The sequence below is a fragment of the Poecilia formosa genome, unplaced genomic scaffold (genome assembly GCF_000485575.1).
Source record: "Poecilia formosa unplaced genomic scaffold, Poecilia_formosa-5.1.2 Scaffold146, whole genome shotgun sequence".
NCBI classification, from domain to species: Eukaryota; Metazoa; Chordata; class Actinopteri; order Cyprinodontiformes; family Poeciliidae; genus Poecilia; species Poecilia formosa.
Window position 1 is genome coordinate 455970 of NW_006800085.1, and position 25864 is coordinate 481833.

The following is a 25864-nucleotide window of genomic DNA, read 5'->3' on the forward strand; positions in this document are numbered from 1 at the left end:
CTAATAATTGAAATATGACTTAAAAACTGTAATTCACAAATTACAGTTTCATGCGTTTCAGTGTCTAGGGATACTTGTTCCATTTCTCTCAGCCATTCAAGTGAGACAGATGGGTTTTTAACTTTATAGCTTTTAGAAACGGCTGCCGACAAAACACTGCTGCCAGCGTAAACTTGAACATGTATTCAAGTGTTTAAAAAAAAAAAAACATAAAACAGCTGAAACGCGGCAGGCTAAGCAGGCAACACAGTTTACAATACCATCACACACTAAGCAGAACGATAAATATGTGTGTAGAATTCACTCAGTGTGAGAACGTGGTGTTTAGGTGCTCGTCCTACCTGACAGTGAGGATGCGGATTCGAACAACCCATCATTGCTCCCTTATTTTCAAAGATCTGCAGACAGAAGGTGGGAGTCCATGTATATTTCAGGTGTAGATGACACAAGGTGCTTTTTTTGTCAAGTTAAATTACCATAACCGAGAGCATATTGGATATTTCTGAGAAGATTTATTTATTTTTTTTCTCTTTACGGTGTTGGCTGACATGCGAATGTGAGTGAAAACACCTATGGTTAAGCGAATTATTTATGAGAGTAATTTATTCTCTTGCAACATAGCAGCACCTGAAGTTTGAAAAAAAACAAAAAAAACATTGTTTTCACACAAAAGATTTTTTTCTTTTCCCTAGAGGAAGTGATTTTCAGGTAGTTATACACCTTAAATCCATGTTTTCGTACATCTCTCTTTCTGAGTACGTGAGTTTGCCCAGAAGCACCATTAAAGTTTCACCAACTTCAATGGAAGACGCCTTTAAAATACAAAATAACTGAATGGAAAATGCTGTGAAATTTGTGATGTGAACTTTTTTTACAGCTCTGCAATGTCAGAGAAAGTTAGATGAGGCGAGAGAAAATAATTAGCAGTAAAGGGAGTGTGAGGTTCACGTACCTGGACCCATGGATACGTAACACCAAGTTCCTCTAAAATTTCAGCCCACTTATCAATCACCTTGATAATCTCTTCTTTTTTCATCAGAGGGAGGGTGACGTCAGACCAAGGGTGGAAGCACATGACCTTACTAAACATGACACAGAGAATAGGGAAGAAATAGTAACCATGCAACAACATATAAGGATAAAAATCAGTAAGCAGGACTCTAAATGCCCATTCTGTCTGAATATAAAGCTTGACTTTTTTTTTTTTTTTTTTTTTTTTTTAACAGAGAACTAATAAGCTTGTGACAAATAAGGCTGGGTGAGAGACCAAATTTATCCTGCCATCTAAAATCCAACTGTTCATTTATGGTGGACGTGACAGAGAATATTATTTTCTGCTGTTGCTGGGACAATGTGCTTTGGTCACTAAGACCAAGATTGAGCTTTTTAGAAATGAACCTACCTCAAAAAACCTAATTTCCGTCAGATGACTGCTACAGGTCGCTTGTATGCTTGTTTCTTTTCCAGTTGCCCCTGATACTCTGATACTCCGGAGAGTATAAAACACAAGATGGGATCAGCCTAAACCTCAGAATAATCTCCAGCCTTGTGTATCATTAAACTGGTAAACTGCATCACTTTTCGATGTGATATTAACGGCTGAAGTAAAATGTGTGTATTTTAAGGCCTTTTCTATCTTTGTCAGGTGTGTCAGTGTTTCCTTTCTTTAATCCATCACTATTGAAGGTGCATGTCTAAAAGTTGTGTTCCTGCTCACACACCTCATCAGAATCTGTTCCCTCTCGCTCTCTCTACGTTCATCTTGGTGCGTCTATTATTTATCCTGCGTTTTCTGCTGCGGTTCTGGTCGGTATTAATAAGTAATAAACGTGCCAGTGCTATCAATGATCTACTTGGCCTGGTTAAATCTGCAGGAGTGCTGTTTGCATCTCTGTTGTGAAGCGAGATCGCTGCTCTGGACTGTCCAGAGACTGACTGTCAAATACTACTGCATGCCTACTTTGAGATGTTTTTCAGATCCCACTGCTGAAGCTCAGGCTGTTCGCTAAAATGGCCAACTGAAAACATGAGTATGCTTGGATCACAAACTTAAATTAATCCTTTATTAAGCATATGATAGATCACTCTTCAAGACTCACAAACAGGCAGAGATCTTCAAGAAGAGGAAAAAAAGTTTCCTGCACATCTATTCTCAGATCTACATTTTATTTGTCAGTTTTAGCATTGCCTGAAACTGACGGTTTAAGGAAATAAACCTTCCCTATTTATGGAAAAAATTGGGAGACTGTGAGAAAACGTTTTTGTGCAGAAGTGAAACCTATTAAAAGAACCAGATTGGGCAAGGAATCAGTAGGACAAACCCTATGAGGCAAATACTATGGCACTTTGTGGCCAAATCTGCCTGTACACTAAATATTTTTAAAATTTCCAAAGAGTTTGCAATGTGTGAAAGGTTTTATTAGACCACAGTGTCTGGTTGGCCTGGTAATCAAACTGATTAGAGAGAGAAAACGTTTTATAAGTTTTATTTTTAAAATTTCCCAAGGCTTTTTTTTTTTTCTCCTCTTCTCTGTCTTGGCTGAGAATATGTAACAGAGAATAAATGTTTAATAAATTAATAATCATATAATGGTTTTCCAAAATTTACCTGCAACAACCTGGCTGTGCTCAAAAATTTGACATTGTTGGTGCAGCCAAATTTTCTATCAAAACTCTAATGAAGAAACACAAAGCTTTGTTTTTTTTTCTTATTATTCTCAAATTGAAGAAATGGGATTGGGTTTAAATAAAACCATGCTGTGAGTTCAGCCATCTGAAACCATATGCTATTGTGTTGTTATTGTTTCTTCTTGCTCTGTATTATCTGCATGGTGTCCTTGAGTACTCTGAAAGGCACTTCTAAATTAAATGTATTCATAGTAGTAGTAGTAGTATTATAGGAAAAATATTTTTTGAGCATGAATTGAACACACCACCTTAATGTCTCTGTGGGCTTGGGGGAAAAAAAGAGTTTGCTGTTGATGCAACTGTTTATCAGGCTTACAAATGGAGCACAGGCAAACAAACGTGAATGTCGGAGTAAAACAGATATTACATTTCTATTGACAGTCGCAGTCTTCTGGGACGAAAAGCAGCTAGTGTGCGATCAATAATTGAATACGACTTTGGTGTTTATGCTCAGAGCAAAAAATGAATGGTCTGTATTTATGAATTGTTCATGAGAAGCCTTACAAGAGCTGAGAGCTCTCGGAGCACTTGTGTGTTTAAATCCAGTTGAACTCTAAAAGCAAAAAAAAACTAAAGTGTTGCTAGTTACTGTGAATGTATTGTAGAGGTCTGGGTGGACAATATGGTAAAAATCATTTTATAATTTTATCCTAATACCACAACGTACAAATATTTAGTGGCAATTAAAAAAAAGATAAGAGTATTTTGACCACAGACCAGTTCAAAACAGATTTTGTCAACATCTGTTAAGAACAGAAAGCATTTATTAACATATTGAAGACCTGAACTAAACTTTCTCTCAAACCATTTTCCCTTAGTCAAACATGTGTTTTATTTAAAACTTGAACAACACAACCCCGGTAAAACCATTGCTACATAAAAGGGATGTGAAAACTGTGAAATTTCTTTATCATAAAAGTATATTTGTTTTTTCAATTTCATTGTCTCATCTCCTTTGGCAACTGATATGCCCCATTACATACCAAACTGCTGCCATTTAGTTTTAATGAAATTATAAATAGTTGCAAAAGCTTCAATGCTCAAAATGTATGTATAATATAACTCAATTCTATATTTTCTGAAAACACTGCATGGAGCCCCATTTCCATTTATTTGGTTTCTGATCCCCTATGATGTCTGATCACACCAAACCAGAAGCAGTCTCTTACAGGTTGATATAAGTTACTGTCTAGTAATCTATTTCCCTTAAAGCAGGCAATATGTAGAAAGTTACTTTAAATCAGGTACAAAATGTCGAATTGATGGATTATTCAAATGAAGTTCCCCACAGCAGATGGATTCATTTCATACCTGATGTTTTAACTTCAAAGAACATAACTGTCAGCGGGAGGTCATTAAATTATTTGGCTTGATCAGCAGCTTTTGTATTTTATAATTTAACTGGTCTATCTGGACATCATTGAAAACAGGGTCACGAGATCTTCAGAAAATCATTTTAAAAATATATAAAAATGTGTGAATTATGAACAGAGTTCATTGAAAACACCTAACTACCAAGATATATTGACTGATATGCAACAGCTTCTTGTTTAAAATACTACACTACTACAATGGCAGTCCAAGAAATCTGTCAAGTTTGACCATTATAAAGTCTGCAAAATGTTGCCGTAGTTCATTGCTAGGATGCTGAAAGTGGAGAACTGCTTGTGTTGTTCATTCTGGATGTATTTAGGACAAAACACATCTTCGACATCCTCTTTGTGCACAGCTTTATGTCCAAAAACAAAGCTAAATTTAGCATGCCCTCTTCACATTCTTTGTGTGAAGACATCTAAGACAATGAGCTTGATGAACATCAAATATATGTTTTTTTTTGTTGTTGTTTTTATAGAGAAGTAGCAGTGGAGTTGGTAGTGCAGTTTCGTAGCAGATCGCATTTTCTCTCTGTGCATCTCTCCAGGTACTCCGGCTTCAGAAGCAGGTGAGCATTAATTCAACTGATACTTATGAGAACAAACTGAGAAGTAAACTGGGAATTGAGAAGTCTAAATAAATATAGGAAACATTACTTTTATACTAAGTTTTGCTTTACATACTGATTAGGTTGGCCGAGCTCTGTCTAAGCAAAAGCTCTAATTAATTCCTATAGCACAAGTTGACCTTTTGAGGAAATTTTAAGGAACCTGATAATTAAAATGAGAAAGCAAAGCAAAGTGTGACCACATTTTTCGTCACAGCGGTGTTAATTGGGACCATATAGCTGAAAAAAAGAATTATACAATAAATCATTAGTGTCTGTCTTATCGCTCCCCTTAGCCCATTTTTCTTTGTCTCCCATGACCCAGATCCTTTAAATCCTGTTTTCCTCACTAATTGGCTCTGTGAAAGTTGCTCCAGGGCAACAAGCTATAGCTTATTTTCAAATTTTCCTTTTATTTTTTCTTTCTACCCCCAATAAAGACACAAACTGCGTGACAAACACAACAGGAAGATGCACACAGATACTGCATGAGGAAAAACATCCGACGCAGACAAAACCCCGACTCACTCCGACTCCAAAACACAGAAAAAAAAAACAAAAAAAAAACTTCTGATGTTTAAAAAATCAACACAGAGAAAGCACAACACGTCAATCACTGCTGCTTCAGTGCTTTTCACAGTGCGAGTACCTGACAGCGTCTACATCTGCCAACACTAGGGGAATTAAACCCACAGTTCAGTTTTTAACCAGCACACTCACAGAAGATGTTTGATTTAATCTATTATTCAGTTGTTATGCAACTCTGCTGTCAGCCACAATCATCCACGTAGACCCACAAAAACAGGGGATTGCTCTTGAGCTTTAGCAACAAACAGTCAATCGTATTGTGACAAGATAAAAAAAGAAGAAAAAAAATGCAAGCTGGGTTTGTCACTTCTTCAAAAAATGATCTGTAGAAGACTACACAAGTTCTGGGAGGTCAGGAGGACAGGAAAAAGAAAACATTATTTATACAAAAAAAAAAGTTAGAGCTCTAAAAAGAGATAGTCACCGTGAACTTTATATGAGGGTGAAATTAATTATTATTCATAGAGGAAGAAAGTATGACAAAAAAGTTAATTTAGTCAATACCTATTGAAAAAGCAAGATGTGGGGAAAGATCCCCATCTGCTGGTGATTTTAAGAACCACATCTGAATGTGTGTAGAGAGAATGAAGGGAACTAATCCAGAGTATAACAAAGACTTGCAAACAAGTTTTTCACATTTTACAAAATTGTACTATTTGTTGGTAAAAACAAAACTAATTTATTTCGAGCAGAACTGAAATGTTGCTTTAAAATCTAAATAACTTGGCTTAGTCTTAAGAAGGTAAAGGAATACAACTATTTGTGTACTACCCATGTCAGGCTAAAAGCTGTTCTCTTACCAAACACCTCTGGCGGCTTTCGACTGGAATAGCGGATGCTGATCTGAGCCTAAAGACCAGAAAAAAACAAAAAAACATCTTTTTAGGACATAAAGACATTACAACAATAAATAAGAGCAGAGAAGTCTTGCTACCGCAGTTTCTAATATTGTGTAACATATTGCTTCAACACAAACACTCACCAGGATCTGGAGCATCAGACTGAAGAGCGGGGAAGTCATTTTCAAACACAAAAGTGCTGTCATAGCTTGGATTTACCTGGGAAATGATGAACACTTAAATGCAAGAAATAAGTCGTACCAGGGCTTACGACAAAGCCATGTGACACATAAAGTCATGTAGGTCTGGGTATCTGAAGAAGTGCGCATGATAAGCTACATTATTTTAGAAATCATGATCCAGACAATATCATTTTGGAGAACTAAATACTCCTCTTGGGACCCCGGCAGTAAACATTTTAATTTGTTTCGAAACCCATTCTTGTTTAAGGTAGTCCTCCTACCTCTCCACTGGCTCTCGTGTTGCCGGGACAGAGCGGGTTGCGGGGATCATATCTGGGTATGTGCTCCTCAGGGGGTTTTTCTACCTGTCCAGCCCAGGGTCTCTTCATGCGGTGGGCCGAAACCAGGACCCAGCTGTCTCTCAGCGGGTTGTAACGCAGATGCTGATGCTCTGGTGGTCAAAACAGAACAGATTAAAAAAAAACAATATAAAGGAATGACAAGGCCAGAATTTATCTTCTGTGTAATACTATTATCAACCCTTGATTTTTTTTTTCTTTTGCCACATTGCAACCATTTAACTTAATGTACGTTGACACATTTCTACACGACTTCACCTTGATGTACTTCATCCCGCTTAAGTTCTAGCTTGTCATCTTGTTGGAAGCTATTTCCAGCCTCTCACATGGTTCCTACCATAAATATCCTGTTTTTAACTCCATAACCTGTGTGTTGATAGGAACACAGGTTTCAGTTATGTTCCTATCAGCTCTGATGAGCTGAAAAATGCAGTCCATCATCACAATGCCTCCACCACCATGCTTCATTGTGTCTACTTTGGTTCTCCTCTGACCAGACAGAGTATGTTCTTACATGAGTTTCCTATTTCAACAACACAGCTTGTAGTAAACTTTAAAGGGACTTGGCTCTCTTTTGACCACAGTTTCAGATGAACTAGTAAGATTTTCAGCCAATAAAGAAGACCCTTAAAATTCCTGAAAACAGATTAAATGTAAGCGACTTTCGAACATTTACATCAATACAAGAAACACACCAAACAGCCAGTCAAAAGCAAATCTGCTGATATCGCAACTTGCAGATATAAAAACAACAGGAACTCAAGTCACATGAAAGCCAAGCTGACTGCGTGTTTATTGTAAAGCCATGATGCAGAATAAGCATTGTGACACGTTTGCTCCAGTGTATTACCCACTAAACAGGGAAAAACAAACATTCACGTTTGGATAAACTGGATCAGCAGTCATATAGTCTGTTGTAAACAAGGTCCTCAGCATGATATCCTGAATGAATCGACTTCACAATTAATCGGTGCTAAAGTCCGTACATACCTTTGGGATCGAAACTGAGATCTTGATTGCCGCTCATGATCTTCGTTCTCTTTGATAACTCTCAACTCGGTGTTGAACTAACGAATCATAAACTAGTTGTGAACTTTAGCATGGTCCCACACTGTCCACCACTATCCTTTTAGCCTATGGAGAAACAGAAACGGCGAAAAGGCGTTCCGTTCGGGACGGATCATTACCATGCAACACCTTAGGGTTTCAGTAGAAATAAGCGTAACTGTGAGTCTAAAAGTACAGAACATAACAAACAATGTAGAAAATATAATATGTAGTTGCTATGTCCCTATTCTTAAAATATAAACATGCATTTAAGACCTTTTTAAGGTTCCGACTGTGTTCTGGCAACCTTGCAGCGGACCCGCCCTCTATCGATGGGTCGGTCGCTGTTGAGCCGACTAAATATACCGACTCTTTTAAGTGAACGATTGGTCCGGTACAGACTGGATGCCTCTGTGTTAATTATCAATTATGATTGAAAATGTGTACATAATAACTTAACTTTGACATAGTCGTTTAGTCATTATGACATTTACTATCAATCAAAGTTTAGCTCATGTGGGGTTGATCAAACCATGACAGTTTCTGTCTCCAATCCCTACATGTGTCCCTGAATCTTTTTTTTATCTTTGACAACCACTTTTAGCATTATAACAGCAGTGCTAAAACACACTGTTTTGAGCATTATTTCAACAATGGTAATGAAATTAACAGCAGAAAAGACACATACTAGTATAACTTTTAAAGCTTTGTAAATTACAGCAAAAATCAAGGTGCGTCTTCTTCAAGTGGTGGTCTGGAGGACATTCTAGTAAGCATGTGGTTAGATTAAATGCAGGAATTAAACCTATTTTATTGAAGTATGATCTGGACATTTCAACAGGATGCAAGTGCAAGCCAATTTCTAACTCGTTCAGTTCCTAACTCCTAACTGGTACTGTTCTAAATTGCCTTTAGATCGTGTCTTGTTACATTATAAAATAAAAATAAATAAATAAATAAAAAAGATCCCTATGATCACAATAAAAGGCAGTGGAAAGTCCAGATGTAGTGGAACAATGGTCTAACATTTTATAGATATAGCTCAGCATGACCAATTTAAAAAAAAATAAAACAAACTTGTGAGAGTACTTTATATACTCTTATGGATAAAGTTTCTCAAAACCAGAAGTCGTTCCAAGCAAGGAACTGATCAGAACTGAAAGATCTCAGCCAGATGAACCGAATCCTCGAGAATAAGCAGTCCCACCATATTGCGCATGCGACATAATAAGATTTGTGATTGGCCGAGTCGCAATCTCTCGCGCTCACGTGATAAGGAAGAAGCAACCAGTTAGCAACCTGTCTGCACGCATGTAATCTAACCTGCTGCATTCATTTAGCCTGTGAGTTTTGTTTGTGACCATGTCTTTTGCTAGAAAATTTTCCAAACTGTTAGTGTTCTGTGCAGTCATTGTCGTGGTTGTGCTGCTACTGCGGTACTGGATGGCCTCAAAGACGTACGTTTTTAGTAATGAAGAGGTCGCTATGTTGGCCAAACAGTATGCAGGTAAGTTGCGTTTTAAGTGTAAATGAAAGTTGAGTTTTGTTGCGTTTTATTTCGGTGAGTAGAACTTGACGTCCAAAGGGTCTAAATTGCATCTATTTTTGATGGGACTCTTCAGGGCAGGACCATGAGCAAGCTTTCTCCAAAGTGGTGGTGGAACTCAGAAAGAGGTAACAATGCAATGTTTCAGAATACTTCCAGACCACATAGTAGTGTTATGTCAGAGAGTGAATACAGATTGTTAAATTGGGACGTTTGCCTTCAAATATCACCTCAACTTTAAGTCTAATATTAGGGTAATTATGTTTTCAGATTGCACTAAATAAAGCTGTTCCAAATCCTTATTGGAAACAAATTTTGTATCAGTTTTCCTCTACAAATTATATTAGTCTTTCAGTATTGTGTGCAGATGAGACATTTATTTGTACTGTAAACGTTAAACATGTTTTTTTTAATTCTCTATTTAAAACCAAAAAGAGTTTTTAAAAAGGCGCTCTTCTTATCAGTTATTTATTTTTCCAACATGCCATAAAATAAATCACAAATTGTGCGCATTATATTCTTGATTCCACAGGCTTCACATTATTTCACTGCTACAACTGTTTTCAGTAGGGCGATCACCATCCTATCTCTATATTTTGAGGTTGCGTAAATGGGTTACATTGTGAAATCTTCAAGTCTAAAAAAGTTTTTACTTTGTGAGAGGAAGGAGTCAAGAAATGTGTATTGAACAATGAAGAACAGAAAAATATTTGACTTGTTGATTGCTTTCAAAACCTGAGCCTGCAAACAGAGTTTGATGCTGCAGGCTCCAAGCTGAGGACTAACGTAAATCAATAGAAAATAATTGACAGTTGGAACTAAAAAGACCAAAAAGTAAGAATTGGAGACTGCACAGTAAGAGCAAATACATTGTTTGAATATGATTAAGGTATTTCTAAGAGTTGTGCAACTAAGTAATTAAAAATATGTATGTATATTTGTGCATATAAGAACAACAGCAGACTATTTACTGAGAATGAATACTGTCCAAATAACAGCAGGGATGTAAACACTTGAGAAAAATACATTTACAATAAAATTGATAAATTTCTCCATCCATGTAACATGATACTGCTACCAGCATAATTCATTGTTAAGATTGGGAGTTGAGGTGAAAGCGTTGTTTTTGCCACATCTGGGTGGGGGAAACAAATATACACACCTCACTTACATTTGTTAAACCAGATCTGAAAAAAATTAAGGGACATGAATAGTTTTGTGAGATTCTGTAGTTTTATTTTACCGTAGCTTTTTTGTAACGGGTACGCGTGTCTAAACCAGGTATCCGGGTCACATCCTACCAGATGAGGACTTGCAGTGGGTGTTTGTGAATGCTGGAGGCTGGATGGGCTCCATGTGTCTCCTCCATGCCTCCTTAACAGAGTACCTGCTGCTGTTTGGTACTGCAGTGGACACTGGAGGACACTCGGGTAAGAAACCATGAGGTTACATTAATCTCCCTATTTTTATTTTATTTATTTATTTCTGAATTGTTGAGACTTTGCTAGTTTTCAAACGTGGCATCTTCATTTTTTTTTTTTTGACGTTTCCAATTTGAATCAGGTCGATACTGGGCGGAGATCTCCGACACCATCATCTCAGGTACTTTCAGGCAGTGGAAGGAGGGGACCACCAAGAGTGAAGTATATTATCCAGGTAAAGAAGTAGGAGATTTAAATCCTCAAATCTGTAATGGATTTTGCAATCTAATAAAATGAACACATTATAAATAGTTTTAAAGCTTTTTCCAACTGCAATGACACACATCTTTTGAAATTTAAAATAGATTTAAAAAAAATCAGTGTAGAAGTGTGTAATGGACTGGCAAAGCAAATGCTTAAGCTTTGGGTCAGAATATTGTTGGGGGTGAAAATTTATTTGGCAGAAATCACTGTCAGGTTTATTTTATACCATCTACATGAAATGAGAGTCAAAAACTCATGAACAGGTCAAATTAAAACTTTAATTTTGGGTTCTGTGTGGAGTCAAAGTTGGCAGTGTCAACATGCAGATGGCAGAAGAGTTTTATACCAAGTATAAAACTCTTATACTTATACTCTTATAAAACTCTTATAGACAGTCTGTCTGCTGAACCACTGTATTCTTCAGCTAATTCAAAAACTTTTTTTTTTTTTTTGGTACACGCTCTTCTGATTCCTACTTTATGTGCCTAAATATCAGTTATTAAATCTTTTTCTGCATCCATGCTGTATCCCCTCAGGTGACACTATTGTTCATGAAGTGGGCGAAGCCACGTCGGTCCAGTGGAGCGCTGGGACGTGGATGGTGGAGTACGGCCGAGGCTTCATCCCCTCCACGCTTGGCTTTGCCCTATCAGACACCCTGTTCAGCACCCAGGACTTTGTCACCATGTACTACACCGTCCGCGTCTACCTAAAGGCTCTGATGCTGGAGGCCGGCACGCTACTTACAGAGGCCGGGATCTTCTAAGCAACCGAAGATGATCGCACACTTCCAGATTGACTTGGGACATCAAAGCGCTGTCCGCAGTTTAAATCTGGGATGAGGAGCGGGAGTTTTTTTATGCAGAAAGTTCTCGGGAGCAAAACTGTAACATGTAATTTATGACAATCCAGTTTACAGTTATTCTCTTTAAAATCCCTGTTGAATACATGAATGAATTTCACAAACGCAGTTGCACTACATCAGATCTTGGAAATCTGCAAAACAGTTGGCACCCCACGCTGTTAAATAATTCCCTGCGACAGGTCAGACTGCTCAAGTGTAGCAGTTATCTGGATGTCTGGTTTATTGATTTTACAGTTTCTTATGCCAAATTTTAGATTTGATTATTTATCATTCATTGTCCAAAAACATCTCAAAATCCATAAATACAAAATTTACCAATATTTAGATGTGATATGATAACCTTGAGAAACAGTATTGTGATTATTTTCACAGAACGGTATTGACACAACGGAACAAAAAAGCAACAAATAATTATATTGCTGCTGAGATACCAGTAGTAATCTTGTCATCTACAGTACAACATTTTCTCACACAATACTTTTGTAATTCAAAAACCAGTTGGGCAAAATGTTGTCACACTGATCTTCCTGGAATTGTCAAGCTTATCCAGCTGATATTTGCTAGGGTAACCAGCTTTAGTTTCTGCATTATATCTCAAAATTCTTCAACTTGTCTTTTTTTTTGAAAGTGCAGGGAAAAGCAGACATTATTTCAGCCATCTGATCATCTGTGTGCAGTAACAGGTGGGAGATGTGGAGGACTGCTTTACCTCATGTGCCAAAAGATGAGGGGGGAAAAAAATCCTGATCGCTCTGGAAGTTTTAAATTAAAGGACCATTAAACTGCAGGAATGGTAACATATCAATATTAGCTGATTTTAAATCATCTATCTTTAGAAACTTCAATGTACCGTGATACCAGTGACCAGCCCACATAAACGTATACATTTCTTGTTTCTATGCACATTGATGCTCTGTAAGGAGGATCATAGCAACAATAACCCCCAGAAACCAGCACCAGGGATGGAAAAAGCATGTTTTCTCTTACTGCAAGCATGTTTTTTTTGTTGTTTTTTTTATCAGACTTGATTCGTTCATTTGTATCCGGCCTTCTTGAAAATATTTAAAAGCTGATGGGATATGCTAATGAAATCTGTGCGTTGGTGTTTGCCAGCCATGAGAACAGCTTTGTTTTAACTATTTTTGTTCAGACTTTTTGCAAAATAACAATGCAATTTCCTTTCACACTACATTTCTTTATTTACAATGATTAAAATGTTTATTTTTGTCTTCAACAGCAAAGTTCAGTTTTCTATTTCCCTCACACTCTTGAAGTCTGTCAAATAGTTCATCTGACAATTTTTAGTTATAGAAACTATTTGAAATACATGCAGGTCATATCTGTCCCAGCAAACTTTGCACTGTAATCCTGTGCTATTACTGTTTGATTTTTCTACTGAATGTTTAAAAAAAAATGTGTAAAACTTTTAGAAGTGTAACCTACTGAAGACAATAATATAAAATTACAAGGCTCAAGTGTTATTTTGCATCACGTCTTTAAAAAAATAAACTTGTGTTGTCTTAATGTTGAACTTTGACTGTATCTGCAGCTGTGATTTGTCATCTCTGAGAAACCAGCCTGAATTTATAACCCATCCAAACACTTAAAGAACCATTGACAGGACTGTGTTGAAACAATTTACATACATCGTCATATTGCTGTACCAGGTGTGCAGTTTATTGGTTAAAGATTAACTCTCATGGTTAGTATAATCAGTGCTGTTTTTATGTACATTTTTATGTAAGAATTTAATTAGAAAGAGCTGACCTTTGTATGAAATGTAGTCATAGCAACAGTACATAGTGTATTACTGTTGCATACATCTTTGATTTCCAGTTTAACAAACTGAGTTCAACTTAGATGTCTCTTTGGTTTGAAGATTTTTGTTTTTAAATTATAAAATAATTACGTACATTAAGAAAGGCCCTATCTGGCCTTATGCAGTTAAGAGTCCAGGCTAATAAAAGCACCTCATTCCAAATCACCTATCTGCTAAGTCCTTCTTTTTTATTAAAAAAAAATAATATGGCAAATAATTTTACACACTAGTCTTAAAAAGTAAATTTACACCATCTTAATGAAAGAGGCTAACAGTATTCTTTCTTTTCTTTTTCTCTTGCTTTTATAGTTGCAGTTTGGATAAAGTAATTTGAAATCTTTTGTGTTAATAAAATGTTCTTGTCTGTGTTTTTTATAGAGCAAAAAAATACATTTTACTGATGAGCTTGATTTATAAATGATTTCCCTGCGTCTTTTTTTTTGGAAACGTATGAGGACTTTGGCGACAACAGATGACGTCGCATGTTGCATTATAATAGATTTGGTTGCTACGTCAACAAAGCGTGTGACCACTACAGTATCTGATAACCAGTAGCACTGCTTTGCGAGGCAGCTTTCAGATTTCAGAAATATGATGGAGCTTTCGTACCAGTCCATGAAAATTGCCCATGAAGCTCGGGAAGCTGTGAGTTGATATTCTGTTCTTATTTGTTGTAGCTTCAGAAAGATAACACGGAGAACATCCTTTAGCTAAAACATCTTTTAGTTAGCTAAATAACAGTAATACTTATAAATTAAGACGCATAAAAGTATGAAATTACATTTAGCTAAATATTTGAATATAGGTATGCTTTACAGATGCATAAAAAACTAAACATTTCATATTTAAAGTTTGGCAGGTAGCCGTTAAGCTAATTATAAGAGCCACATGAATCGGCGTTCTCTGGTTGCCTAGATACCGTGAAGGATTGTTTTGATTATTTGTCTCCCCCTGCTGGCAATGGTAGCGCTGCCTTTGTATTGGCTAATTTAAATGAAATCAATAGTTTAGCTGTCTTGGGTGAATTTATTTTGATTGTTATATATTGAAATATCTGTTATGTCAACTTCGTGTGTAGTAGGCTGGAAATGTCGTAATCTAAACAAAAAGAAATTACCTTTGTCCCGATGTGAATTTAAATAAAATTATAATCATGCTGTGTGAGGTAGGTTGACAAAATTAAAGAAAACAAATAAAATAAATTTATAATTCATAAAATATCACACGTAATTTTAACATGTTCACAAACAATGTATAATAAAAAATTATGTAGATACATACATTATCCTAAATAAATATTAGGAATATTTATTTAAATCAAATTAAAAGTATTTGATTTTAATCAAATAATTTCAAATTATTTGATTAAATAAAATAATTTCCAATTTTTGATTGTATAATTGGAAATTATGCAGTCTTGTATTCCTGATCCTGTTCATTGTTGCTCCTCTGCAGGATAAGCTGAGAACCGAGATGAGGAAGAAGAGCATTCTTGTTCTCATTTATCAACATTTACTTGGGCAAGGGTTGGTATGATTTATTTTTTGTCATAATTACACATTTGAAGTTTACATGATGTTGATGTTGTCTGTCAATTTGAAATCTAACACGCACATTGGTATTTGCCCACCAGGTATGCATCCGCAGCGACAGCTTTGGATCAGGAGACAAATGGAGGTGTGAAAAAATTTGAGGTTTGTGACAACGTCGATCTGGAGATAGTGCTCATGGAGTACGAGAATTATCACTATGTCAAATTCCAGAAGTATCCCAAATTCATCAGGAAAACAGAACCAGGTGAAAGAAGGCCTCTGTGCGCTGAAGTTATCGTTGACACACATTTAGATTAATAAAATGGTAGACTGCTTCAGCATTAATGCTGTTTTTCCTAAAGTGTTTCTTTTTGTGTAAAGGTGAAAACAAGCAGACAAAAAGTGATGTGAAGAAGTGAGTCACCACATCTCTTGAAAACTCATCCTTATGAATTCATGACATAGATGTTCAAATTGTCTTCATGTCCTAACAATTTAAAATGTCTCTTTTGGTCACAGGAGACAGAAACCTCTTCCCAAAATCACTCCATCCTGCTCCCCCCGAACTGGAAATTCAGTCAAGAAAACAGCCGCTAATGTAAAAACATAGTACACTTTATTCAAACAACTCAGATAATTATATAAATAAATAAAACAATAACTTATGCAAAATCTTTCATAGGAAAATGGCACCCCTGTAATACCAGAGTCATTGGATTTGGGCTTGAACACATTCTCCATCAAAACTGCCGGCGAAGCTGCTTCCAGCAAAAAGGTAAAGAAGAAGTCATAACTCAAAAGATTCTTCAGGGATAGACATTACATCAGCTTTGTTGTTAATACACTTTCCCAACCGATTTTCAAATTTAACAGGGTTGATTCAGGCAGCATTGGTTGTGTCATAGTAAACATGAAATAAGAAATATCTGATGTCTGAATCAAGAGAACTAGTTTTGAGGCCAATCGACTTTGACAACACATTCAGCATTTCTGATAAATGTTTGAAAATTCCCAGGTGAAATTCTGTCAATAAAATGTTATTTTACATAGGATTTTATGAAATAATTCATAAATGTTCTACAAGCATCCGTTTTCATTAATACTGCCTTTGTCATCAGACGGCTGATGGGAAAGCAACAATCCACAATGTCTTCAACGGATCAGTTATCCACTCAGACCACATGGTAATTACACACCACATAAAAACCAAAGAAAGAGTCAGTCACATCACCATAACGCTGCAGTTTAATTTTGGTTAGTTACTGTATAATGTTTTTATAATGAAATGCAGCTATATGTTTTTCTTTTTTTTTTATGTTGCAGGAGCGGTTGCTGAAGCCCCTCAGTGGCTTTTCTGGGATTAGTGGTGAGATGAGGGAACTTGCTGCAATCATCAGTGAGGTACAAACACACAGACACAGGGTCAAAATTATACATACAGTCTCAGATATATACACATATTCTACTAATATTTACAGAAATGCTCCACTTTCCATCTGGTTTGCACACGTTCTGTAGACATTAACAAGCTGCTCTCACACTTTTATCGCTGGCCAAGTTTGTGCAAACAAACAATGCATTTGACTTTGGCTCCATTTCACTCTGAATATTCATATATTTTAAATATAAACACATGCCAAAAATCCAATGAATATCAACAAGCTCTACCATTTGACCTGTAAGTGGTCAAATACCCAGACGGTATTATGACAGAACCGTGTCATAGAAGTGAAAAGTTTATGGTTTCTCTTCAACTTGCTAGTGAATATTTATCAAAATATTAGTGGGAGTATATATGTAAATATCTGAGCATGTTTTTTCACCAAGTCAAGCATGTGTACCTAATCATTTGTCTTAATAATCACTGAAGTAGTAAATTGTGCAATAACCCTTAAAAAATTAGAATACTGTGAAAAAGTTAAATATTTTTTGTCATTCATTTAAATAACCCACATATTTTATGCACCTGTAAACCGTTAAATGCAGTAGCTTATATAAATGAATGGTTCTGATTCTGTCCAGCAGAGAGCAGTAAAGAGCTTTGCTGTAAATTGACTGATCTGCTGTATTAATGAAGGCCTACTGTTCTATCTATACTACTTAAATGATGCTTCATCCTAAAGGACACCTACTTACCCAAACCTAATTGACCCTCGGCGTCTTCTTCCTAATGCATCCCTCTCTCCCTCCCTCTCTCTCTCTCTATCTCTGTGTGTGTGTTCACCCCTAAAGGACATCTATTTGCACAGCCCAAACGTGAGGTGGGAGGACATCATTGGTCTGGAGGATGCCAAGCGATTAGTCAAAGAGGCCGTCGTTTATCCCATTAAGGTGAGGCCGGCACACACCCGCGCCTGGTATTTCGATTCTGAATACATCTCCTTTAGGGGCTTAAAGAGGAGGAGGCCATCGGGGTCAGGTCGCTCTATTAGACTGACATTAAATCTATATCTGGGATCTTATGGCAACACGTAATACACAGATGGATAGACGGAGAGGGAGGCGGGAATGCACAAACACCGAAGGTCATGTAAAAATTTGCCATAGCCATGCACGTTCACACAATTTTGCCGCTGCGTATAGATAACCGCCACACACACACATTTTTATCATCATCATGCAGACCTTTCTCGTGACAACGAATCAGGCTGTCTGCATCCTCTTGACATTTCCAGATGAAGATGAGGACTGATGTGTCCATCTTCTTACGTATACAGTGCTGGGCTCTTTTATTGAATAAAACCACCTCTCTGTTGCCCCTAACTTCTGTCTCCATTATTATTCATTCTCAGTCTTATAAGGTCAGGCGGATTTGATTCGAGTCTCTTCACCACCTAAAATTCAGACTAATTTGCGCCCCGTGGCATTTGGAGCCCTGACTCAGCTTTTCATCTGGCTCAACAGCTTCACTCGCACATAGCTCAGCTTTTAATGGGTCTGCCAAAACAGTGTAGTTAGAATAGATATTGAACAATAGGCTGATTTATACAAGACTTGTGCAGTATTATTCATAGCTTGCTCACACTTGGATTAATCACCTTACCCTCTTTTGATTCTTGCTTTCTTTAATTCCTCCTCTTCACAGTACCCTCAGCTGTTTACTGGCATCTTATCTCCGTGGAAGGGCTTGCTGCTTTATGGTCCCCCAGGTAACACACTGTTCACATTCACACGGCTCCCATACAGTTTTTATGTCAAAATCCCACTCTGTTCCAAACTCTCTTCCAAAGGTCTCAATGTCTTGTTAGTTAATATTAAAGTATTTATACAAAATTTGACTATAAATGCAAGGTGGATACAGCATTTTTTAAGTGTCAAGCCTAGCTCTAGCTTGCAAAGACCAGTCTGTAAAGAAAAGGACAAATGGACAGACTTCTAGACGATGGATGGACGGACAGATGGATGGTTTGGTCAATAGATCAAAAGATGGACAAAAGGATTAGAGAATAGATGGATGAATTGTTAGGAGAGACCGATGTCTAAAATATGGAAGTATAAAACTTCCTCCACTCTCCTCTTTTTTTTTTTTTCTTTTATGCCCTTACTTAATCAAACCTGGAAAATACTTTACTCATCTTCCATAGCGTTCCAGACTCTTTAGGAACCTTATTTAATAATTTTTTTTTTAATCGACCATTATGGACTTGATTGAAAACCTCATCGCCATGTCTCCTGTACACAAAGGCACAGGTAAAACTATGCTGGCCAAGGCTGTGGCTACAGAGTGCAAGACAACCTTCTTCAACATCTCAGCCTCTAGCATCGTCAGCAAATGGAGAGGCGACTCTGAAAAACTCGTCCGGGTAAGTTGTCACTGAGCACGCATCTCAATGAATTTGAATTTCATCAAAATGTTAATTTGATGAAATAGCTCTATTTAAACAGAAATGCTCATGTCTGTAACAAAAAAAAACATTTTGGCGATTTTCTAACAGGATGCTAAGATACAGCCTTTTGAGGTTTAACCTTCTTCATTTTTTTGAGAGTTTACTGGTTAACTGTTTTCTCTGGATTCAAAAATAATCAAAATGAACAAAAGAAATAAAATAAAAGTTGTATTTAATGACTCCTTTTTACATTATTCAAATGAATTCACGTGACACACCAAGCATCATCTGAGCCAGATTATTTACACCTAGGGGTGAACGCATGTTCTGTGCTGCAGGTTCTTTTTGAGCTGGCGAGGTACCATGCCCCATCCACCATCTTCCTGGATGAGCTGGAGTCAGTGATGGGCCAAAGAGGAACCAGTTCAACGTGAGCTTTGCCACTATAAGTCATCAATTCTGCTGCTATTGGTCTAGGGCTGAAAACACTCCCCCGAGAGAGCAAAGCGGAGAATAGAGGTCAGTTTAACGGAAACCAGATGTCTGTGTCCAGGAACGAGCATGAGGGGAGTCGGCGGATGAAGACGGAGCTGTTGATTCAGATGGACGGCCTCGCAACATCAGAAGATCTCGTGTTTGTTCTCGCTGCTTCCAACCTGCCTTGGTAAAACCATAATATACATTCGACCAGCTCAGACATAAAGATGGGGAGAAGTTTGGTGAATTCTGCACTGTTTTATGTTGGTCTATCTCATAAAATCCCTACAAAATAAAGTCTGAGATAGTAACATTATAAAATATGAACGTTTGCAACATTTAAGATGACTGCCATTTTATTTTATTTTTATTCCTACGCATTTGTGACAAAAGTGACAAAAGCAGCTGTTGTTTCAGGGAGCTGGACCACGGGATGCTGAGGAGGTTAGAGAAGAGGATTCTAGTAGGTCTTCCCTCGTCACCTGCTCGCCAAGCCATGATTTCTCATTGGCTGCCTCCTCTCAGCTTCCTCGGTGGGGTGAAGCTACAGACTAGCTTAGACTACAAAATGCTGGCAGAGGTTTGTCATAGCCAATATCAGCAAATTAAATGTGATTTTTCATATTGCAAAATAGTTTTTTGGAATTATACTTTTTTTCTTGCATTCATTTCTGTTACTTCTGTAAAGTTAATCTTTCTCGTGTGCCGACACAGGAGATGGAAGGATACTCTGGCTGTGACATCAGATTAACATGCAAGGAAGCCGCCATGAGACCAGTTCGCAAGATCTTTGATGCTCTGGAGTCGCATCATGATGGTAAATTAAAAAAACAAACAAACAAAAAAACACATTTGTAACTGGAGATCCCCTACAACACTTCAGGCTCTTGTGTGATTCTCCTCCACAGCAAACATGGACATGCCCGCCATTGAGCTGGGAACCGTAACAACAGAGGATTTCATGGAGGTTCTAGTGTACACTAAACCGTCGACCCAAAACCTGATGGACAGATACACAATCTGGGAGAAAAAGCACAAGTCAGTTTGATGTCCAGGCTGAAAATATTAATCCAAATTGTTTCTTTTTTTACGTCAATTTGATATTTTTTCAGTACCACTCTGTAATTGCTTTTGCACAGATAGTGAGGGTCGCAGACTCACATTGCAATAATCAAATAAATTTTGAACCTTCTTAACAAACATCTGAACATTGCTTTTCAGAGCCAACATTATTGTTTTACAAGATGTTTTTCACAGAGCATTCACTTACATCTACGACGTTTATTTTAAACAGCTTGATAGTGCAAAATGTTTCATTCTCCATTGAAGTTCATAGCAGATTCCGTAGGATGTGTTCGACGGCATCAGGGAAACTGTTGCATGTCAGGTAAGGAGGTGGGTCAATTTTCCTTTCATCCCCGTCTCTATATTTACCTGCAGTGTGAGAAGATGAAATATTATCAGAAAAACAGGGGAAAAAAAAGGTTAAAAATGTGTCTATTGTGTCCAGAGCTCCTCCTTCCATGTTTGTTTCAAACTGCTTTCAGCTTTGTTTCAACTTTATGTTGCTTGCTCACCTCTTAAAAACTGAATATACGAGTCACTATATTAAAGTTAATTTAAAGTTGGTGGTTGTATCAAGAATCATTCCAAGGGGTATGAATAATCAGGAGGACTGAACTTACCTGTTTTAACAAGAATACCCAGCATTCCTGCATTCTGAGCCCCACCCACATCGTCTCTGGCATCCTGCAGGAAATAAGATGTAAAATAAAGGTTACAACTGGGTTGGTGTAAGCAGCTTCCAATAGAAATATGTTTCAATGGGATGACATCAGTTTTTACCTGAACTTATTAGATGTTTAAAATATTTGGAATGGTATTACTGAAGAAATGTAGGTGAAAAAATTTTCAATTTGAGTCCTATTAAGACCGTTATGATCATCTAAAATGAGCTTCTTTTCGATTTAGATGATTATCAGTAAAACAGATAGAAATACTTACATCTCCTATCATGACGGCTTCACTGGGGCTACATCCTAAATCAGACAAGGCCTGTTTAGGAGAAGAAAATTAGTAGACTTTATTCAGAGGGTGAATAAACTCTAAAATAAAAATCTGGAACTTTTATTTTAAAATTCCAGATTTCTTAGTTCAGTAAGAATTGTGGATAGATGGATTCATGGGTCAATAGCTAAATTGGCTGACGGATAATGGCATGCAAAGATTGAAGGGTAGACGACTACCAAATACTCCTTCAGACATACATCATGTAGAGAATTTCCAAAATTAACCAGATCTGAAAATGTAACATTATTAGCTGTACTAACCCCCGATACGTCCTTAAAAGAATCTTTACCTGTGTGAAAAACGTCTTTTCGGGCTTTCCCACCACTGTAGCTTTACAGTCTGTGGCATACTCCAAGCCCGTCACAAAGGGTCCGGGGCCAAGGGCCAAGCCGTCCTTACGTTTGTAGTAACGAGCCTTATGAATGGCAATAAGAGGAGCTCCATCCAAAATCATTCTAGAAAGAAACATACATGAAAAATATGTATAAAACAGTTTTGAAAGTAGAAGTCAAGATGTGTCAACATATCAACAATATCTTAATCTGTGCGAGTGTTAATTGACTTAGGTTTTAAAATGTCATATCTTCCAAAAAAAAAATATATATATATATATATATATATATATATATATATATATAACCTGCACTGAGGTACATGTTTTTGAGATTATCAAGAAGCAAATCTACAAATAGTTTCCTCACCTGAAAGCCTTATTGAGACTTTGGTAGTTGAAATGGTCAGGAGCGAGTCCAATGACGACGGCGTCTGGCTCCGAAGTGTCGATACCTGCAGAAGGAAGGACAACAGTCTGGGGTTAAAGCTATCATCTATTTGTTCAAACTGTTATGGACGGATGAGGAACACAACTTTATAAAGTGGAGATGAATTTGTAACGCAGAAAATTTCTTCTAAGGTACCAGTGAAGTCTTCCAGTGCGCTGTCCTCCACCAGCAGCAGCGGCTTGTGTTGTTTTTGTTCCAACAAGCTCCTTGCAGCACTCAGAGACGTGAAGATTTCTTTTTCCTGCGGGTTCAGAGAACAAAAGTGCTCCAGATTCACTTTATGTAATGATTTTGAACGCTTGTCTCTAAGCAGTCTGGACCTTTACAAGTTATTCTACTAAATAAAGCAGATTTACTACCTTTACTACCTTTAGGAGGCTTTTCAATAATATTCAAATTTATTGAGATGAACTGATATTTCTTAACTTTCTAAAACTGCACTTTATTACCCACAACCAACTTCTGATATTTCACCTGGAGGTCAAAGTTAAGTCGTTGCAGTCGCTCCAGTAAGTTTCTCTTACTTTCCTTTGTTGTGTTGGTCACAAACTTCACAGCTACTGATGCCTGCCGTAACCTGGCAGCCCCAGAACACATGGAAAAAAGGCCCAATCAAAAGCACATTTAAAAGGCTGCCTTTGTAAAGTGTAAGTAGAGACTTTTCTTTTGGTTTGTGGTGTGTCTCCTACCGGTTGAGGGCGTCCTGCGCCCCGGGCACTGCAGTGTCCTCTACGTGTAGAGTCCCACTGAGGTCTATGAGGACAGCCTTCAGAGCCCGTCGGCCTGCCATGTTGCAGGTCTGAAAGGGGATAAATATAATGTCTGAGATGAGTCCTTCAGCAGAAGAATTACATATTTTTGTTATATATTGTCTTATTTTACGCAAGTCCAAAAAATGTACAGGGAATTTGGAAATCAGACTTTAAAACAACAGTAATACAACCACCAACAGAACCTTTGAATATTTTAGATATCAGATAAGAGCAGCTTGGACTCCGTTTAAAAAGGCTTATTCTTCCATAATAATTCATTATTTCAGAGATTACATTTTTTTTGGTCATAATCATAATTCTCATCGGTAATGGCAGAATTTATCAGATTATAGAGTTGATCAAAACCCACATTGGCACAAACTGAGAGGATTACCGAACCGTTTCATGTGTGGGGCTCCTCCCTGGATTCCAGATTTGTGTTATTTTTTTTTTGGTGTTTGAATTTAAACTGTGATCCGTTATTATTTAGACATGTTTGGATTTCTGTCATGTAGTTATCCGTTTGATGCTGCAATTAATGCTCTTAATACCTAACCAAAGACCACACGCACACAGATGCTTGATAAGGCCCGGCCACTAAGATCTGTATTCATCTCAACTGATCAACTCAACTGTCATGGAAATGCCAAGCTGACGATAGGTTTATTGTTTCTGTGTATGTTTGTTCAGTTTCACTGAAAAAAAATAGGTTTCTTTCTTATTCTGTTTGCAATTTTGTACTCTTAAGTGTTTCTTTGTACTTTTTGTGTTTGTAAAAAAACAAAAACCTGATGGAGGTTTACTTTTTGGATATTTAATTAAATCAGAACCTTAATAGTAAACAGAATCACAGTTGTAAAGGTAATCTTATAACCGCTTAAGTATTTTTTTTTCCCCCTCCTGATTCCAGAATATTTGCAGACATTTAGTTTATTGTAAACGTATTTGCGTTTCCTGACCTTGTTAAAAGTTCTCAATATACAACCACAAACATCCATGTGCTTTACTGGAATTGTAAGTAGCAAACCAATACACAGCAATGTTTTAATCTAAACTAAGTTTATGCTCAGGTAAAGACGTTGAAACACCGAGTTCATTTAAATTACAAATAGGAATGTGTTGTGAGATGTCTTTAATCAATAACTGGAACATTAGTAGTTTAAAATATTAGGATTTTTCTTTGAGCTGCCTTTTAGTTGAAATGTACTATAAAAAGAAAATTGTCTTGTATCTCCGGTTTCTACACCTGTCTGCTGTGTTCTTCTGTTTTTATGATGCTGCTTTCTTTCACTAATATTATCCAACAAACATCTGAGTCCATCGCAGAATGCATAATTTATAAACTTTAATAAAGTGACTTTTGAAGAGAGTTGGTAACACTGGTTTTATTTTTTAACCACAGGGGGAAACAAGTCTGAATATGTGGTGAAATTGCAAAGGCATCTATAGTTTGTCATTGGACTTTATGTGTTCAAATCTCTTTCCAAGAGGGACATTTACTGAAAATAGTTTAATAAAAGGAACAAGCCCAAGCTATAATAATAAATAATAATAATAATAATAATAATAATAATAAAAGACTGCATAGATAGGAGATATATGTCTCTGCCGTATTTCTATAATATTCAAGAATAACTGGTCTCAAGTTTCTATGTTGTTAAGTTTAAATATGTCAACATACAGTAACTATTGAAATAATACAGCGCACATACTTGAAGAATGCATAACTTAAGTACCTAACTCTTGTCAGATCTCCGCAGTAAGATGTGAAGAAATTAATAATAAAAGAGTCTCTTTTTCTGTATTCAACTCCTATGTTTGTGTCTTCTACCTACACAAAAAACACGGTGCTGGTTTACTATTGACTTGCAGCTGTGGGAGATTTGTATGGTAGTGGCTAAAATCCTTGTCAAGATATGAGTTTAACCACAAAATGCTTCCGTTTTAATAAGCCAAGAAGTCCAAAAACTGACAGCACAGCCTTAAATGACAAAAATCCACACAAAAAGCAATTTTAACCTTACTGCAGCAGCGCTACTCCTTCCTGTTGACGTCTCTTCTTTTTCGGCTATTTTGTTATTTAGTGCTCGCTGCTGCCCCCTACAGCTAAGAGGTCGCTTCCTACGGTAGAATCATTTCGCATTTTCCACATTATGCAGCTTGCTAAATTGAAAACTATTTTGCACTTCACGCACATTTCATTACAACTGCTTCAATTTTGATACTGTATTGTTATTATTATTATTTTTTTCATTTTCCTACAAATTCAGAGTTTTTAATCAGTTAAGAGGGTTAGCCTTAACCACATAATCACCCAGCGGAATAATAAAGAACATATGTGCCCCATCAAACTAAACACCAACAGATGTATCGCATTAGTAGGTCTTTTAGATTTAACATAGATGGGGGTATTATCAGAGTGATAAAAATATTCCCTGCATGATGCCAGACAGTACTGATCCTCTTTTTATCTTACATCCAGAGTGAATAACACAGTTGTTTTCAACATTTACTTTTTTCATACAGTTTTTTATATTAATTTCTGTAAACAGGATGCCAGGAGCCTTATGTAACATAAATTTGTTATGGAAAAATATACAAAAAGAAATGTTTATTATTTTAGTGTACTGTTTTGCTTCTGATTTATTGTTTCTGACCCCCCACTTGTTTGTTTTTTAGTCACTGCATTAATTAGTTCTATGATCACTTAGTAATGTTTTTTTTCAGTTTCCCTTTAATTTATTTTACAAAAATGTTTAAACTATTTTATTAAACAGAACAGAGACTGGCTTTTAGTTTGGAGATAAATTTCACAATGTCTCCTT

At 36.8% G+C, this 25864-nt stretch overlaps 4 protein-coding genes across 5 annotated transcripts in view; 2 read left to right on the top strand and 2 right to left on the bottom strand.

The window, feature by feature from the left end:
- galt (galactose-1-phosphate uridylyltransferase) overlaps window positions 1–7998 on the bottom strand; it is a 30738-nt gene extending 22740 nt beyond the window's left edge. The window contains exons 1-6 of one of the 2 annotated variants that reach the window (XM_007563265.2): window positions 7628–7998; window positions 6560–6729; window positions 6240–6315; window positions 6058–6106; window positions 953–1082; window positions 342–398 (exon numbers count right to left, since the gene is read on the bottom strand). In XM_007563265.2, coding sequence (XP_007563327.1) covers window positions 342–398; window positions 953–1082; window positions 6058–6106; window positions 6240–6315; window positions 6560–6729; window positions 7628–7664 — 519 coding nt within the window. In that variant the 5' untranslated portion in view covers window positions 7665–7998. Of the gene's footprint in view, window positions 1–341; window positions 399–952; window positions 1083–6057; window positions 6107–6239; window positions 6316–6559; window positions 6730–7627 lie in introns of those variants that run through there. The other variant, XM_016677058.1, reaches the window with a different exon arrangement.
- Window positions 7999–8938: 940 nt separating this feature from the next.
- sigmar1 (sigma non-opioid intracellular receptor 1) lies at window positions 8939–13311 on the top strand. Its single transcript, XM_007563267.2, has 5 exons — window positions 8939–9191; window positions 9307–9358; window positions 10512–10660; window positions 10794–10886; window positions 11452–13311. The coding sequence occupies exons 1-5, from the start codon at window positions 9047–9049 to the stop codon at window positions 11679–11681; spliced, it is 669 nt and encodes a 222-aa protein (XP_007563329.1). The 5' UTR covers window positions 8939–9046; the 3' UTR covers window positions 11682–13311.
- Window positions 13312–14109: 798 nt separating this feature from the next.
- katnal2 (katanin p60 subunit A-like 2) lies at window positions 14110–20739 on the top strand. The gene is made up of 16 exons (XM_007563272.2): window positions 14110–14244; window positions 15055–15125; window positions 15233–15396; window positions 15513–15546; window positions 15651–15729; window positions 15814–15906; window positions 16250–16315; window positions 16455–16532; window positions 17364–17462; window positions 18217–18280; window positions 18816–18934; window positions 19297–19388; window positions 19512–19622; window positions 19853–20015; window positions 20150–20252; window positions 20344–20739. The coding sequence occupies exons 1-16, from the start codon at window positions 14191–14193 to the stop codon at window positions 20481–20483; spliced, it is 1530 nt and encodes a 509-aa protein (XP_007563334.1). The 5' UTR covers window positions 14110–14190; the 3' UTR covers window positions 20484–20739.
- hdhd2 (haloacid dehalogenase-like hydrolase domain containing 2) lies at window positions 20598–25143 on the bottom strand. The gene is made up of 9 exons (XM_007563268.2): window positions 25064–25143; window positions 22977–23086; window positions 22762–22864; window positions 22423–22528; window positions 22207–22291; window positions 21795–21960; window positions 21440–21490; window positions 21121–21184; window positions 20598–20869 (listed from the first exon to the last, which is right to left on the bottom strand). The coding sequence occupies exons 2-9, from the start codon at window positions 23075–23077 to the stop codon at window positions 20766–20768; spliced, it is 780 nt and encodes a 259-aa protein (XP_007563330.1). The 5' UTR covers window positions 23078–23086; window positions 25064–25143; the 3' UTR covers window positions 20598–20765.
- Window positions 25144–25864: the final 721 nt, after the last annotated feature.

Coding starts and splice junctions, on each gene's coding strand:
- sigmar1 (XM_007563267.2), top strand. CDS start 9,047: ATGTCTTTTGCTAGAAAATTTTCCAAACTGTTAGTGTTCTGTGCAGTC. Junction 9,192..9,306: donor GTTGGCCAAACAGTATGCAG/GTAAGTTGCGTT, acceptor GGGACTCTTCAG/GGCAGGACCATGAGCAAGCT. Junction 10,887..11,451: donor GAGTGAAGTATATTATCCAG/GTAAAGAAGTAG, acceptor GTATCCCCTCAG/GTGACACTATTGTTCATGAA.
- katnal2 (XM_007563272.2), top strand. CDS start 14,191: ATGATGGAGCTTTCGTACCAGTCCATGAAAATTGCCCATGAAGCTCGG. Junction 15,547..15,650: donor ACAAAAAGTGATGTGAAGAA/GTGAGTCACCAC, acceptor TTTTGGTCACAG/GAGACAGAAACCTCTTCCCA. Junction 18,281..18,815: donor GCTGCTTTATGGTCCCCCAG/GTAACACACTGT, acceptor CTGTACACAAAG/GCACAGGTAAAACTATGCTG.
- hdhd2 (XM_007563268.2), bottom strand. CDS start 23,077: ATGGCAGGCCGACGGGCTCTGAAGGCTGTCCTCATAGACCTCAGTGGG. Junction 21,961..22,206: donor AGTCTCAATAAGGCTTTCAG/GTGAGGAAACTA, acceptor GTTTCTTTCTAG/AATGATTTTGGATGGAGCTC. Junction 21,491..21,794: donor AAAAGACGTTTTTCACACAG/GTAAAGATTCTT, acceptor TCTCCTAAACAG/GCCTTGTCTGATTTAGGATG.